The sequence below is a fragment of the Protobothrops mucrosquamatus genome, unplaced genomic scaffold, assembly GCF_001527695.2.
Source record: "Protobothrops mucrosquamatus isolate PMUCROS unplaced genomic scaffold, P.Mucros_1.0 scaffold301, whole genome shotgun sequence".
Classification (NCBI taxonomy): Eukaryota; Metazoa; Chordata; class Lepidosauria; order Squamata; family Viperidae; genus Protobothrops; species Protobothrops mucrosquamatus.
Window position 1 is genome coordinate 382,618 of NW_015386644.1, and position 13,983 is coordinate 396,600.

The 13,983-nt window shown below is 43.7% G+C and overlaps 1 protein-coding gene across 2 annotated transcripts; it reads left to right on the forward strand.

Annotated features, from left to right (window-relative positions):
• Positions 1–8,633: 8,633 nt before the first annotated feature.
• HOXD3 (homeobox D3) lies at positions 8,634–12,750 on the forward strand. 2 transcript variants are annotated; one of them, XM_015814984.1, is made up of 2 exons: positions 8,634–9,186; positions 11,996–12,750. In XM_015814984.1, the coding sequence occupies exons 1-2, from the start codon at positions 8,634–8,636 to the stop codon at positions 12,748–12,750; spliced, it is 1,308 nt and encodes a 435-aa protein (XP_015670470.1). The 2 variants fall into 2 exon arrangements, with proteins under 2 accessions (XP_015670470.1, XP_029139788.1); XM_029283955.1 differs by having other exon boundaries at positions 9,078–9,186; positions 11,999–12,750.
• Positions 12,751–13,983: the final 1,233 nt, after the last annotated feature.

A 13,983-nucleotide genomic window follows, 5' to 3' on the forward strand; every position in this document is an offset into this window, starting at 1 on the left:
GGGGGGGGGGCGAAAGGAGAAAAATAAATAAAAGCCCTTAAATTGACGTCCTCCTCCCACGTGAATATATATATATATATACATATGCTGTGAATATATATATATATATGTGCTGTAAAATACCGGCTGGGCCAGGCCAGGCCTTGGAGGACCTGGGATCCAGGTTGCAGCATCGGGGACGGCCGGTCAGCTCCGCTTTCCCGAAATCCCATAAAATTGAAAGTGGTTGGAGAGGGGAGAAGAAGAAGGCGGCTGCCTCACAGCTGGCTTTGGCTCAGGCTAAGAGGAGAAATTGGGAGCTGGCTTCGGGGCCGGTCTTGGAGGGGGTTCCCGAAGCTGGTTCTTCATTGAGCGGTGAGTTATTGCTATCCCAGCCAAAGGTCATTTCAAAGGCTTAGGCTGGTGAGACCGGCTCTTTCTAATGACTGAGGCTTCATTGTGGGGGGGGGGGGGCCCTCCCGCCCCTCGGTAGTTCTATTAATGTCCTCCAAGTTGGGGGAGCAGAGTTAGGGGTACAGGCGGCTATAAGGCACAGCGTGGGAATGGTTTTCGGTGCGCCGGGGGTTAAAGTTGATATTGTTTTCAGTTTAAAACAAAGCAAATGCTTGCCTAAGCTCTGCCTAGCGCGCCCTTCATGTGAAATCTGAACGAGGCTGTGCTAAAAGACTGGGTCGGGAGTCAGTCCTATGGATGGACTTTTCTTGGGGGGGGGGGCATAAACTCTCGCCAGCCTTGAGACACTTAACATAGGAGCCACTGAATTAAGCCTGTGGGTGTTGCGATGGATTAGGTCTTTTGGGTGCAATACTGGGCATTGAGTCTCATTTCTCCTTAAAATACTAGAAACGTGGGCCTATCGCTGGGCACAAGATTATGTACAATCAAGCCCCCCCCTTCTTTCTCAGTGCAAAAAAGTTACTATTCAACCCAAGTCTAACTTTAGTATTTCTTTCAATACCCCTACACAAAGACAAAAAAAAAGAAAAAAAGAAATGCTCTTCCTCATTGCAAATGTTCAGTTTAAAAATATTATGCCTCTCTCTCTCTCTCTCTCTCTCTCTCTCTCTCTCTCTCTCTCTCTCTCTCTCTCTCTCTCTCTCTCTCTCTGTGTGTGTGTGTGTGTGTGTGTGTGTGTGTGTGTGTGTGAAAGAGAGAGAGATCAAAACCACAATTTATGCCCAAGGAATACTTTCACAATTATTTGTGTCCTTAAATGGTTAAATATTAGGAGATGATGTTCCTTCACGTATATCTGATAATACAATTGTTCTAGCTTTTGGAAAATAAGAGTTCGCGAATATTGATTGCCTTTAAAAGTAACCGCGTTCAGGTATATATACTCCTGATTGAGAGTAAATCAAAGGACCGCTGCTATTCCAGGCCTGTGAATCTAAGAATAAGGCCCATTGTGTTAGAGCTCTGTGAGAGAAATAGCTCTGCCTCACGGATACATTATTTATGAAGTCAGTGGTTCAGAACCGCGGGTGGGGTGTGTGTGTGTGGAGGGTGGGGGTGTGAGATAAAAATGCATCCACTGAATGTGCCCCTTTGTTCCAGGTGCATCTCATTGTTTTATCCGAGGGAACCACAAGACCATCCCCACAGCTTTGCAGATAAAATTCAAGAAAAAACGTAAAAGGGGTGAGTTTGTCTGCAATTTTTTTTTTTTTACAAAAAAAAAACAAAACCAAACCAAAAAACCTCCAATGGCTCTGGGCACATCGCCTCTCTCTCCTCCACGTGGGGTTATTACCGATAAATGTTGTTTCCAATGGAAGAGGTCGGAAAAGAGAGGGGGGAAAAAAACGATCCAAAAAGAAAAAATATTCTCTCTGCTGTTGCTCCCTTAGGAGCTTTAATACACATAATGTAATGTGAAGTACCTGACTATTCATAAAAAGGTTGATATACAACTGCCTTAAAAAACGCACTTGGAGCACACAGATAAAAAGGTTATTACTACCATAAACATTATCCTCCGCCCTCCGGTAGCATTTATATCCATCCCGGGCTTTAGTAGATCATTATTTATTCTTTTCTTTTTAAGGAATGGGAAAAAGTCACAACGATCCTCGCTGATCCCACCAAAATGCACTCTCTTCCTCCATTGTAAACCTCCGTCCTGATCAGACCCAGAATTGGGTGGCCTCGGCACTAATCCAGCTATTTCAAGCCCCCCCCCCGGTCTCCCTGTTTGTGGGACTGGGGAGAGACCCCCCCGAGGTCCCATACCAGACCAAGAGAGTTTACAAATGCTGAAATCGCCTCAGATCTGAAAAAAAAAGAAAAAAAAAGGTCCTAGCAGTCTGACTGCCTTGCAAACTGCGAGTTAGCGGGTAAGAGGCAAGAGGGCCAGAGGACAAAAAAGGCGAAGCGGATTTTGGACGGCTAGCGGGGCTTACTCCAACGGCGAAGCGTTAGGAAACCCCAGCGATACCGGGGGTGGGGGGGGGGCGGCGATCGACTCGGGCCGCCACGGTCCGTTTCCATCCATCCCCCCGTTTCTCGCCCGGAAGAAACGTGGGTTTTCCCCCTCTCCCCCCCCCTTCCCGGCTGGGCGCTGCAGGCCTGTCTTCCATCGAAGACCCGGAAAGTCATCTCTGGCTGGAGGGAAAAAAAGGGGGGCATTTTTTCGAGCTAAAACCCGCGGCGGGGCTCCCTGTGGGCGAAAAAGCCTCTTCGCCTCCGAAGCAAAAAGTACTGCTAAACTGCGCAGTGTTTCTCAACCTTGACAATTTTAAGGCATGTGGACTTCAACTCCCAGAATTCCACAGCCAGCAATGCTGGCTGTGGAATTCTGGGAGTTGAAGTCCACATGCCTTAAAATTGTCAAGGTTGAGAAACACTGTGCTAAAGGGAAAACAAAAAAAAAAAAAGGGCCGGCGCGGTGGCCCTTTTATATAATAGAGGTTCTCCGCCTCGCAGGCGCTTTTGGCGGCGTCGGGCGGAGGGGAGGGGGGGGACGGACGACGGAGGAAGCTTTCTTTCTTTCTATGGCCGGCCTTCCCCCCCCCCTCTCCAACTCCCACGCAGCTGCTGTGGCGGCTTCTCCTTGCTTCTCCTTTCCCCGCTTTCCATTTCTTACTGGAGCGTTTACTGCCCAGCGCCAACAGTCATAAATTTTGCGACGCGCCGCCGTGACAGGTGCATTGATATGCGCTGCGAGGACTCGGCTGCTTAATAACCGCTCCTCCGGCCTCTCTTAGTGCCTTTTTATTTATTCGGGATCATATTAGATATTGATTCCCCAGCAGAATTAAGTGGAGTGGGACGCCTTGGTCGAGAACTGGGCTTGGTAGGGATGCCTGGGCTAGGCACCGGATCGAAAGCAGGTCGTGAAGCGCCCGGGAAGTTATCAACAGCCCGGCGTAGCTCGGGGTTCCCCCTTGGCACGTGGTAGCTTTGGGGGTCCTCTGGGGGGGAGGAGGAGGAGGAGGAAGCGGGGAGGGGGAAGGAGAGGCTCTGCTTCTTTTGGTGCCCTTTGGTTTCTAGGGTGAGATGGAGAAGGGTGAGGAGAGGAAGGGATTGCCTGAGGGCACTGCGGTTCAGACAAGGTTAACCTCTGGAGAGGCCTGGCCACGAAGCAGGGTCCTGGATAGACAGGGATCTCTCTCCACAGCCTCCCACCCCTTGAAAAGCTGTATCCTCAAATGTTCCCGTTGCCCAAAAAAATTAAATTAAAAAGGGCAGCCTCGCAAAGCCAAACCGTGTGAGGAGGAAGAAGAAGGGAAAGAAAAGAAAGGAAGGAGAGGGGGGGGGGAGTTGTGTGCCTTCACAACTCTTGAGTATGTGTCTGTGTGAGATCTAAAAGATGAGCCCCCAAAACAGTAGAGCATTGTCCATGTGATTTATGGCCCTCTGCCTCCTTTTTAGGTTCAAGCAGAGTTCACAAGCAGTTGGTATGTAGAGAAAAAGAAAGAAAGAAAGAAAGAAAGAAAGAAAGAAAGAAAGAAAGAAAGAAAGAAAGAAAGAAAGAAAGAAAGAGAAAGAAAGGCTTCTCAGTTTGCTGTAATATTTTCTCTGAAGATCTTGTGCGTTGCTCCAGAAAACCTGGTTTTAGTGAATGAACCAGAAGGCACCAAGTCATGTGTTGATTCAGAATAAACAAAACCCCCTATGAACTAGTGAGGTTGTAATGGGCTAAGGGGTGGACTTTATGATTATGAATAATTATTTGTGAATAAATGCAGCCTTAAAGGCTAATAATACACATGTCAGTGGAAGGAAATCCTGGACATCCTCTAGGTAAATTTCTATTTTATTTCAATTTGCTTTTTAACTTGGGCCCCACTTTATATTTTTCTCTCTCTTTCTTTTTCTTTAGATTCTTGGGAATGTGCATCTAAAAAGCATATTCTTCCAATAAAGATAAAATATGTCATAAAATGAACACTACTTCACCATCTTTTATGCCATTGTAGGTTTATAAAACTTGAAGCCACAAGTTTTTCTTTGTTTTGGTTTAAAATATAAACAACATTCTGGAAGCTTATTTTTCATTTACTTAGTACATTTATATCTCATTTTTCCTCTTAAAATTCTCATAGTATTTCAGTTGTTTAAGGGTGTATGCATGTATACATCTTCAGTGTTTTAAAGTAAATACCAACAGTACAATGCTTCTCTGTTTTCTCTCTATAGTTTATTTAGATTTATTTTAAATACTTTTTTAAAAATTAAAATACATTAAAGGAACTTGTGGAACATATCACAATTTAAGTAAAAATGTTCCTGACCTCTGTATAAAAGGAACTGTGAACATTGGCCAGGCAGCTAAAGTGTTTTGTATGACAAAGATGGGAAAATATAGCAAATTTAGAATATTTTAATTATAAATATTTTGTATTATGTCAATCACAGCCATGATGTCCCAAAGTGATACCTGAACAGTTTTTTGAAATGGGAAAGGAAAGACATCAATATCTTTACCAGGAACTAGTGCAGAAATGCAAAAGTTTCAGAAGAATTAATAACTCCTTTTTTGTGGTCTCTATGTACCACACTTGCAAACCAATTTAAATGCCTGGAATCTTGTAATTCTAACTTTGTTATCTGAAAATAAAAATGTAAATGATCACAAAAAAAACTTAATCATTTTCCCTGCTTCAATTTGAACAGCAACAATTCTTGAGTTTATTTGGGGACTCAACAAAACAATGGAAAATGCATTTTAGATTCAATGGCTTATGTGTTCAGCACATAATGAGATTATGTGTAAACTATATTAGGGCCATGTCTGGAGAAACAGAACTTTAGAGCATTAGGAATGGAGACCTTATAGTTATGATCCCTGTGGTGCAACTTCCCCTACACTTTAGCCATGTGTGCCATTGTGCCCATAGTATAAAAAATGACAATAAAGGTTATCTTATCTTATTCCATTGAGCCCAGTAGGCCTTCTGAATAAACAAGGCATAACACCAACTGCATGATGCTTATTTATAAGTACAGTTATACAGTAAGTCTAGTTTCTAAAGTATTTACCTGTTTTTCTAGATTGTTGATGCTACTTTTCTTCTTATGAAATAGGACACTTAGCAAATGTATTTGAGAAGATTCAGACTTAAACACTTTGCTTAAAACTAAATTCATGGGCTTGATTTCTATGTAAATGCATTGTACATTTGAAACCAAGCATCAATTAACATGCATTTACTTATTTATTAATGTACTTAGCCTGATTTCTAATTTTCTCCAAAGACATCTATTAGATAACTTCTGTTCAGATAGACCTGTGGTCCCAGGGTCACACAGTGGATGAACAGAAATGAAAAGTCTGCCCTTGCCAAGCTAAATCCATCATTCTCTCTCTCTCTCTCTCATTCTCTCTCTCTCTCTCCCTCCCCCTCCCTCCCTCCCTTTCCTTCTCCCTCTCTCCTGTCCCTTCATCTTTCAAGATATTTCATGTCATTGGCCCATATAGAGCTAAAGAAATATAGAGACACCCCTTAACAGTGAGAAAGGAAATCCTAATGTTTCTCCCAAACATCGAAGTCCATGTTTATACACAGAAGGCAGCACAGAAATAACAATGCACAGACCATTATGAATATTTGGGAAAAAGAAACCTCTCTTCTGTATATGATCAATTTTTTTTTTGTGAAACAGAAATGGGATTTTCTGCATGGCAATAAACCCACAGAACAGCTTCTCGATGAAAAGCATACTCTGAAAATAATCTCTTATAGTTTATGTAGTTTTTAGGTCAAATTGCTCCACCACAAACATCTGCTGAAATATGTCTGAAACAGAAAAGAAGGTAGCTGACATAGGTATTTTTTCTTTAGATTGCAAATGAAAGTTACTGAATGCCCTTAGTTACACTTTAACTTCTTAGAACTCTTCCCAGGAAAAACAAAACAAAACGCTAAGAGTCAGGATTTACAATACAGATCGACTTTTCTCTGGTTTTTCAGGTTCCAGTTCTGGTTCAATCCATCATGTCACCCTTGGCTATTAATGCACGCATGCGCAACCTGAGGGGGGAAAACAAAACAAGAGAAGGGGGAGAAAGAGAAAACGCAACAACAACAAAATGTTGGTTAATATTTATACCAAAATAGAATAGCAGTCAAGCACTGAGGATACAGATATACTTGAGTACAACAAGGTAGAGAAGACTTTATATTTCCTAAAAAGAATTAAAAATGATCCACACAGAAGCAGTAAGACTGCATTGTGAAACTGTAGGATGAAATGAAGACAAAGTTTAAATCAACATTTTCTTTTTAATAGCAGATTGTTATTTAACAAGGCAGACTGAGTGGCAACAACTCTCCATTCTTTGCTAAAAGTCTATCACCTTTTAAAGTAAGCAAGTAATTAAACGCAGTTTATAATAGACATTGGTTATCTTTTGGGGAGCCTGGCTGATGGAGTCTTTTGGACTTCCCCAGGAGATTGATTTGTACTATAAACTATCATCGCTTTTGAGGACCAATGATATTAATCACTATATTTAAAGCAGCTTGTTTCCCCTCTGTTGTTGCCCTTATTTTCCTCTTTGTTATTTCAGGCTGATAAGGTATGATGCCATCTGGGTGGTGAGGGAAAAAGATCAAGCTTTAATATACTATACTAAGATCGACTGTATCAAATATTATTATAAAATGCTGGCTGCTTGTTTAAGAGGGGTGGCCAGCAAACTTCACCCTAGATTTACATGTTTATGTATAAGAATTATATCAAAATTACCTCTCCCCTATTGCCCAATGTGACCAATTCTGAGGCTCACTCTGATACTAAGATAACTTGTCCGGCCCCTTTTTAGCACTAAATAACGCCAATATTAAATCCTCCCAAAGATGTTTTTCAAATGTATAACTTTCCAGGAAAGCAGTGAGGAATACTGTATTTCAACATGTTAGCTTTTAAGGACTGGCATTCTCCAAGTCTGTAAGAGTGTAATTCTTGTTTTATCCTACCAAACAGGGCGGGCATGTTAGGTATTCTAGATTAAGACCTTTGGAAAGTATCAGTTTAGGCAAAAGAAGGTATCACCCAAACATTGTATGGAAACATTTGTGCCTTTTTGCTTGCCTGAGGTTGATGAAGTTTATATTTCTACTTTCCTGGATTTTGTAAAGGCACACTTCTATTTGAATGGGAGTGCAAGAGTGTAAGTCTCAGACCTTGACTGAATCAGGACTGGTCTCTGCATATCCTGATTCTCAGTATTCATATTGGAAGAGAAAGCAATTGATTTCAATGGCATTTGTGACATGTAACTTTGTTTAGGATGGGGATGTAATCTGTGAATAGCTAACTGCCAGGTATCTGCTTAGATGGGAGGGGGAAAAAGGAGAAAGTAAGTTGGCAAGTGAGGCCAATGATGAAATGTGTGAAATGCTTGGATGGCTGCCTATGTGTGTACTCAAGGGTGAACATGCAAGTATAGAGCACAGCAGCAGAAATCACCCATAAATGACAGGGACTTCCTTGCTGTGGAGGGACAGATAAGTCAAACGTTAGAGTAGAGTCTAGACTACTGTAGGTCTGTGATGATTAAGGAAGAAGTGACCTAATGGGATTCTGCTGTTTGAACCCATGCTTCTCATTGGCAGGTTGTGCTCTACAAGCCAACACCATGGGGTTTGTAGTTCTTCCTGTATTGTAACGAGGTACAGAATTTGTAGACAATCGGGTGTGCTTGGCTGTTCAGACGTGGGTTTAAAAGACCTCAAGATAGCTTTCTTCTGCAATCAAGTTTCTGGTCCATAGACAGTTGTGCTATTGGTCAAGGCAGGGAACACCTTGGGGACTATTCCAATGGCCAAAATGACAGGAACCGTATTTATCCCACACTTCCAGGTATCAGAGTGAGAATAACATTTCCAGGTGACGGGTTGTGTCAACATCACGCTGGCCTGTCACTGGGTGTGCCTGGATTAAGGTGACCGAGGTGGGGTGAGAGAGTGACCAGAGTCTTGTGCATTAACTCAAAAACAGAGCAACGTCATGTCTGAGGAAACAGGGAACGCGGCCCAGTCACGCCTTCAGACATGTGCGCTCTCCCGCCTCAAATGGCTTCTCGTCTCCCCTCTGTCCCCTCCAGGTGTTTCGCAGGCAGCGACCGGCCGCAGCCCAAGACGTGAGCAAGCAAAGGCCGAGCGACGGGAGGGCCGTGGCGGTCAATGTTGTTTGAGCAGGCGCCCGAGGCCTTGGCGACGGCAGAGCCCAAGATGCAGAAAACCGCCTACTACGACAACTCGACGCTCTTCGGGGGTTACGGCGGGAGCGGCGGCTACGGCAAAGCGGACGCCTATGGCTACACCACAGGCCCGCCCCAGCCTTACGCCCAGCCCGCCCTGGAGACTGACTACCCCGGCTCGGCTTGCTCCCTCCAAAGCGCCGCCCCCATCCGAGCGCCCCCTGCCCACAAGAGCTCGGAGCTCGGCGGAAGCTGCATGCGCCCCGGCGGAGGAAGCCAGGCGGTCCCTCAGCCGCCGCCGCCGCCGCCGGGCCTGGGCGACCAGCAGCCGCCTCTTCAGCCGCCCCCGCCCCCGCCCCCTACGCTGCCCTCTCCCTCCCCGCCTAACAACGCCGCCCACGCGGCCTCTGCCAAGAAGGGCAAAAGCGGGCCTAATTCTTCCAACGGCTCCCCGGCCACGATTAGTAAGCAGATCTTCCCCTGGATGAAGGAATCCCGGCAGAACTCCAAGCAGAAAAACAGCTGCCCGCCAGCAGGTATCCGGCTCGCTTACCTGGGTACCTATGATGGGGGGGGGATTCTTCCTCCCCGGCTCCATCTGAGACGACGACGACGATGTGGCATGGAAGTCATTTAAACATAAGAGACCCTGCCAGGGCAGCAGACCCAAAGTCCGCCCGCATCCCCTAAACCAGGGGTAGTCAACCTTGGCTCTTTTATGACTCGTGGACTTCAACTCCCAGAATTCCTGAGCTAAGGCGAAGGCGAAGGCTCAGGAATTCTGGGAATTGAAGTCCACGAGTCATAAAAGAGCCAAGGTTGACTATCCCTACCCTAAACTGATACTCAGGGAAAGTAATTGGCCTGCTTTAGCAATCTGCCTCTGAAACGGAGGCACCATTTTGTGGCGGCTCCTGACAGCCATTTCTTCCGTCTGAGAGGAAGAATGCCATAAAAGCAAATAAATAACTGCATAAGCATAAGGAATTCTTTTATTGCCCTTTTTAGAGCCATTTGTTGAGCCATCAGTCAAGGCCACTTCTTGTAACTGCCAGAGAAAGACATAATTTCTCCTTCCACACTTGGTGCCTTTTGGTGGGACTGGTTGGGCACCATAGGAATTGCAATCTTACACATTTTAAGAACACTAGTTTGGATTGGAAAGCAGCCTTAAATTAACATTTAAGCTTCTGTAGGCAGGGTTCAAGATTCTGCCCCCAGGTGAATCTTGAAGGAACTTGGGGAAAAGACTAGTGGTGTCACATCCCAATTTTTGAAACTTAGCTGTCTGTCCTAGGCCTACAGCTGAGTGGAGACGTCTTGTAGACATAAGCACAGCTTGTAACATCAACCCATCCCTATTTAAAATGTATTCCTCTTCTAGACTTGATAATGCAGGATTCCTCATAAGTTCTCTACTGAAACAAAACAAAACTTTAAAATCAATGCCACTTTTCGTGTAAGAACATGTACCTGAAAATGTCCTATATAAACCTATGGGATTTAGTTCTTACCTGGCTGAGTTTGTAAATTGAACAGAAAAGAAATGAGATATTTGAGGAGCTCACTCTCCATGTTACAGTATTTCAAAGTTGAGTAACTCAATGTATTTTCAAAATAGGTTGCCAGATGTTCTTTATTTTTAAAACACACCTTTCCTTTTTCAAAGAGCCTTTATGCTAGCGCATCACAACTCTGAGCTAAATATTAAGCATGCTGCTTAAAGCTTATTTTTTTAAAATAACAAGTAAGCTTTACAGCCAGGACTAGTTAGTAAGGTCCTTGCTTGAAGCCAAGGACCAAATTATACTTGCCCAAGCTCTGTCCAAGTCATAGTGTGTTCTACTCAAAATTAGACGACCAATTATGGTATAAGAAAAAGACATCCCTCAAGTTCTTCTCTAAACCACCTCATTACAAAATAAATGATAAACCACTGCCCTTTGTGATATGCATAGATCTGTAGCCTGGAGCAGTTGCCTTGCTCAGCCTAATGAAAGGGCTAGCCTTGTTCCTATGGTATCTGTCTCTAGCAAATCATCCCTCTCAGTTTCTTTTGCTCTTTTATAAAGAATCTACAAAATCATCTAAGCATCTACTAAATGCTAGTTATTCCAAAGTGGATAATGAAATGAGAGAGGAGACTGTGGCTCCAACTGGGTGTGGCCTTCTCAGAAGCCACCCTGCTGACCCTCTAATCCAGCAGGAGGAAGGGCTGGGACTTTACTTGATGGCCCCCACATTCCTCCCCTTTTCAAAATTGCCTGATGTGCAGAAAGAGGGAGGAGCAGTGGAGACCAGATCCTGATAGGTGGCTCTTTCTGATTTTGAAATTGCTGTTCAGTTGGGTGAGGGAGAAAGGGGGGGGGGAAACCTGGATATTTCTCAGTTTTTCCCATGGGAATCCCCAGCTCAGCAGCCTTCCCAATAGTTAGAGTACTATCTCAGAGATAATCAGCACACTTGGGGCTCGCTTCATTAGCAGTTAGCAGCCGCTGCTGCATTGTCTTCAGAGTTTGGAGCCTGGGTCCTGTACTGTTTGGATCCCTTCGACAGGACCTTCCTGTGTTTTGTCAGGGGATCAATTGATTTCTCCAATTAAATTAGATGATTTACAGCTCTCTTGCCAGAAACTGGAACTTTCCTATCCCTTTGAGGCCCCTCCCACCCCACCCCCCCACCCCAGCATCCAGCTTCAATCACTTGCTATCCAAATAGGTAAAGAGATGAACCTAGTTTCTTGCTATCCACTTGGTGGAATGGGTGGAGGAGATGGGGTGGGAGACTAAAAATTTCAGTGGTAGGTCTGGTGAGAAGGGAAACACCAAAGCGATCTAAGGCTTTGTTGGAAGTGTCCCTTGGCAGGCGTTTTGCTTTCCCTGATTATGAGGCAGGGGCCTTCACATATTGATTGCAATTGTGCAAAGCGCTGAGACCTGGGCTCTTTTGAATTTACTGTGAAATCCAACTTCAAAAGGAAGGGAAGGGAGGAGGGTAGGAAGTGAGGGAAGAGAACACAGCCTTGCTGAAACTGCAGTGATGGTGGCGCTGTTGGTGCCCTGCATTGATCATCTACCCCAGAGACTGCTCTGAAAATCACTGAATAGTGTCTGTTCAGAGTGCAATGTGAATGGCTGGATTTGAACTGGGCATTCAGAGTTGTTCAGGCAAATTTTTCATATTGGCATTCAGCCCACTGCAGCTTTGGCATACCAAAGGGTCTTCCATTTCCCATTCTACAACAACCTCTGCCCACATCTGCCAGGGTACTCTGCATGGTGGATGCTACCCAGTGGGGTAACTCCAGCAGCCCATCGACCTATGTCTTTTCTTTCTTTTTGACAGGAGAGAATTGTGAAGACAAGAGCCCGCCTGGCCCAGCTTCCAAGAGAGTCCGCACAGCCTATACCAGTGCTCAGCTGGTGGAGCTGGAGAAAGAATTCCACTTCAACCGATATCTCTGCCGTCCGCGCCGGGTGGAGATGGCAAACCTCCTCAACCTGACTGAGCGTCAGATCAAGATCTGGTTTCAGAACCGTAGGATGAAGTACAAAAAGGACCAGAAAGCCAAAGGGATTATGCACTCCCCGGTCGGCCAGTCTCCAGACCGAAGCCCACCCCTAAACGGTCCCAGTCATGTTGGCTATACCAGCCAGCTGCCCAGTGTTGGGACCCTGAGCTACGATACTGCCCCATCACCAACCTCCTTTGCCAAGTCGCAACAAAATCTGTATGGCCTGGCTGCTTACACAGCTCCGCTCAGCAGCTGTTTGCCCCAGCAGAAAAGATACCCTGGAGCTGAGTACGACCACCACACCATGCAAAGCAATGGGGGTGGTTTTGCCAATCCTAGTTTGCAGGGTAGCCCCGTCTACGTTGGAGGGAACTTCGTGGATTCCATGCCAGCCTCCGGTCCGATGTTCAACATCAGCCATCTCTCTCACCCTTCTTCTGCTAGCGTGGACTATAGCTGCGCTGCTCAGATCCCCGGCAACCATCATCATGGACCTTGTGACCCCCACCCCACCTATACAGATCTCACTTCTCATCACACATCTCAGGGAAGGATTCAGGAAGCCCCCAAACTAACACATCTGTAGTAGAATGGAACGTATGGAAAGAAAGAGAGGGAGAAAGGGGGGGTAAAGAGAAAGAAAAGAAAAAAGAAAAGGAGAGAAAGAAAGAAAGAAAGATCCTCATGTTTCAATTACCTCACTTTTTCCTGATAATTATTTTTCAGAATCTTGAGTGTTAGTGGATTGTGTGTGTGCGTGTGTGTCCAGTAGCAGCTAAATTATCTTGTTTATTTCATTGACAACTCCTAAACTATGGTTTTGTTTTCCTTTCTTTTTGAATTAAATTTTTTTTTTTAAAGCATGACAGTGCAATATCCTTTAAAAATAATTCCCACAAGGGAATATTAATTGGTAAAGATGTACTGGAAAGTAAGTTGTAGAAATTTGTTAGTATTAGCAAAACATGAGTACTGATGAGGCGTTTAAGACATTTGGGACCAAAATGAGGACCTTATTCCAGAGAAGTTAATTTATGGAATCCTTCAGCAATGTGGACAATTGCTTTGGACTTAAATAAGATGTATTTATTATTTTAATAACTTTTTAAAAATTACTCATTATTTAATCTTGGCCTTCAATGTATTTATGTGGATATTTGTAGAATTTCTTCATTCCCTTCTCCCTAATTTTGAAAGTTTAATTCAGGTCTTTGATAACTATACATTTTCACCTATTTAGTATATTTGATCTGAAATAGAAAGAGTAGTTTTGAACAGTTGTAACAGTGACTGGTGTTTGTAGTTTATGTAAGGATTAAGCAAATTGTAAGTCAAGTCATAGATTAATACAAAATTGAAGCATTATCACAAACAGCTGTTACATTTTAAAACATATAAATATACAACATTTTAATTTATTTCATGATTGTTTGGTATCTTTTTACTTTTAAAATGTTTAAAAATATTTAGGGTGGGAGTGCATCTTATTTAAAATTATCCTCTCCTCTGGTAATTTGGGTTTTGGCCATTTTTGACATCCATAAACTGTCCAGAAACTATTAACTTATAGTGCAGTTCCATACTTATTTTCTCAGAAGTAAGCCCCATTGAGTTTAATGGAATTACTTCAGCTACGAGTGTCTCAAATGGCATCTTTACTGTCTATTACACAGACCATTTTGTCTTGTTTTAACATAAAATAGCCAAAACCTTCAGATAGATTAGAAACAATATAATACTATTGATGTCATTTAGTAATTCCGCAGTAATTCAAGTTAAGAATTATCCCTTTCAGTTGTTGTTGTTATTATTGGTATAT